This window comes from Apaloderma vittatum, unplaced genomic scaffold, assembly GCF_000703405.1.
Source record: "Apaloderma vittatum isolate BGI_N311 unplaced genomic scaffold, ASM70340v1 scaffold23975, whole genome shotgun sequence".
Taxonomy (NCBI): domain Eukaryota; kingdom Metazoa; phylum Chordata; class Aves; order Trogoniformes; family Trogonidae; genus Apaloderma; species Apaloderma vittatum.
The window spans coordinates 9,796-12,100 of NW_009719167.1; the positions used below are offsets into that span (position 1 = coordinate 9,796).

The following is a 2,305-nucleotide window of genomic DNA, read 5'->3' on the forward strand; positions in this document are numbered from 1 at the left end:
ACTGCAGTGGGACCACTGGCGGGAACTGGAAGCTGTGTGGTGGGAGGCAGGTGAGGGGCAGCGATGCCCAGGAGGTGCTGGCTGAGCATGGCATGCCAAGCTGGCTACCAACATACCTCGGTGTCACCAGGTGCCTCTGGGGGGGTCTGCGCCCTTGCCAACATCCTGGGATCTCCGCTGTGCCAGCTGGACCGCCTGTGCCGCGAGGGTCGCGGGCAGGAGGCCCGTGACCTGCAGCACCGGCTCATTGAGCCTAACACGGCGGTGAGTGAGCAGAACCCCCCAGGATGCCGCAGGAGAGCTGGGGGGCCATGAAAGATGGAGGTCCTTGGGGGTGGCCTGGGAGGATGGGATGGTGCAGCACTTGGCTGGCAAGCCAAGCTGAGCTGGAAGAGGCAGGGTGGGAAATGCCAGCCCTGCCACGCCGGGAACAGCGTGTTTGCTGGATGTAGGTCCCTACCTGACCTGCTGTGGAAGCCTTGCTGGCTCTTTATAGGCAGTGATGGGAGAAACCGCTGCGCTGGTGCAGGAGACCATGAAGCAGGCTGCGCTGTCCCATGGGAGCTGGCCAGCCTCTGTGCTCTTGCTCCTGCAGGTCACCCGCCGGTTTGGGATTCCAGGACTGAAGAAGGCCATGGAGTGGTTTGGCTACTACGGAGGTCCCTGCCGTGCACCCCTGGCCCCACTGAGCCCCACCCAGGTTGAGGAGCTGAGGAGCACCTTCAGCACCAATGGCTGGTTGTGAGGGGTCCTCTCCCTGCCCCTTCCCACACTGGGAATGCATGAGAGCCAGCAACCTTAGCAGCTGGAGACATGGTGGAGATGTGGCCAGGAGAAAGACACCCATCTTGCTCCTTCCTCCTGGACAGGGCTGCCCTGGGTGGAGCAGGTGAGGGGGACATCCAGCACCCTCTGGCCACCCTTGTGTCCCCTGTCCTGAACATGCACTTGGCCTCAACAGCACCCAGGGTCCTGCTGTACCCACCTGGGAATGGATGGACCCTGGTGCTGTGAGCCAGGAATAAACCTGCTGCCGCGTCTCTGTGTATGCAGTCATAGAATGGTTTGAGTTGGGACAGACTTTAAGGATGATCTAGTTCCAAACCCCCTGCCATGGGCAAAGACACCTCCCATTAGACCAGGTTATTCAAAGCCTCATCCAACCTGGCCTTGAACACTTTCAGGGAGGGGGCTTCCAAAACTTCCCTGGGCACCCTGTTCCAGTGAGTCATCACCCTCATAGTAAAGAACTTCTTCTTAATGTCTAATCTAAATCTACCCTGCTCTAAGTTTAGAACCATTGTCCTTTGTCCTATGGTCACATGCCCTTGCAAAAAGTCCCTTCCAGGTTCCCTGTAGCCCCCTTCAGGTACTGGAAGCCTGCTATAAGGTCTCCCCAGAGCTTTCTCTCCAGGCTGAACAACCGCAACCTTCTCAGCCTGTCCTCGCAGGAGAGGTGCTCCAGCCCTCTGATCATCTTTGTGGACCTCTTCTGGACCTACTTCAACAGATCCATGTCCTTCTTGTGTCGAGGGCTCCAGAGCTGAACACAGAACTCTAGGTGGGGTCTTACAAGGGCAGAACAGAGGAGCAGACTCACCTCCCTCGACCTGCTGGCCAGACTTCTTTTGATGCAGCCTGGGACACAGTTGGCTTTTTGCACTGCCAGCGCACATTGCCAGCTCACTATGAGTGCCTCATCAACCAGTCCTGCCTGCACAAGGAGCCCCCTCCCAGTCCTTGCTCCCAGCAAAAAGGACACAGACTGAACGTTTGGCAACGTGGTTTACTCAGCTGAGGCCCGCGCAGGCAGCAGCACAAGGCAGGGTCACGGCAAGGCACGGGACCAGTGTGGACAGTGACTGGCAGGGAGGGCACAGCCCCTGCAGCCCACCACTAAAAAGGCTGCCGGGACCCCCATGCCATGGTCAGCCAGACCACACCACAGTGAAGGTGGGCACACAGCGGGGAGATGAAGGATGCATGCAGGGCACAAGAGGGGGAGCTGTGTGTCCCCTGCTTCCCCCCCCGCTATGCCCCTCCCACTGCCCACCCTGCCCAGGCCCTCTGCTCCAGCCCTGGCACCACATGCAGCCCTTCTTGTGCCCCTCCTCCCAGACTCCAGACAACACTGCTCCTTGCTCGCCATCACTCCTGCCCTCTCCCAGCATGCAGCAGACACAGGCCAGTTTGGGCATCTCCTGGTCCCCCTTGGTGGGGATGCTGCTGCAGATGTCCCCAAGGCAGTGGAGTGGCTGGGGATTGGTACAGGGAAGAGGGGGACACAGCTCACCAGCTGGCACTG

The 2,305-nt window shown here is 59.7% G+C and overlaps 1 protein-coding gene across 1 annotated transcript in view; it reads left to right on the forward strand.

The window, feature by feature from the left end:
• Positions 1 to 745, forward strand: part of HOGA1 (4-hydroxy-2-oxoglutarate aldolase 1) — a 2,860-nt gene extending 2,115 nt beyond the window's left edge. The window contains exons 6-7 of the mRNA XM_009870540.1: positions 68 to 264; positions 596 to 745. Of these exons, the coding sequence (XP_009868842.1) occupies positions 68 to 264; positions 596 to 745 (347 nt within the window). The remainder of the gene's footprint in view (positions 1 to 67; positions 265 to 595) is intronic.
• Positions 746 to 2,305: the final 1,560 nt, after the last annotated feature.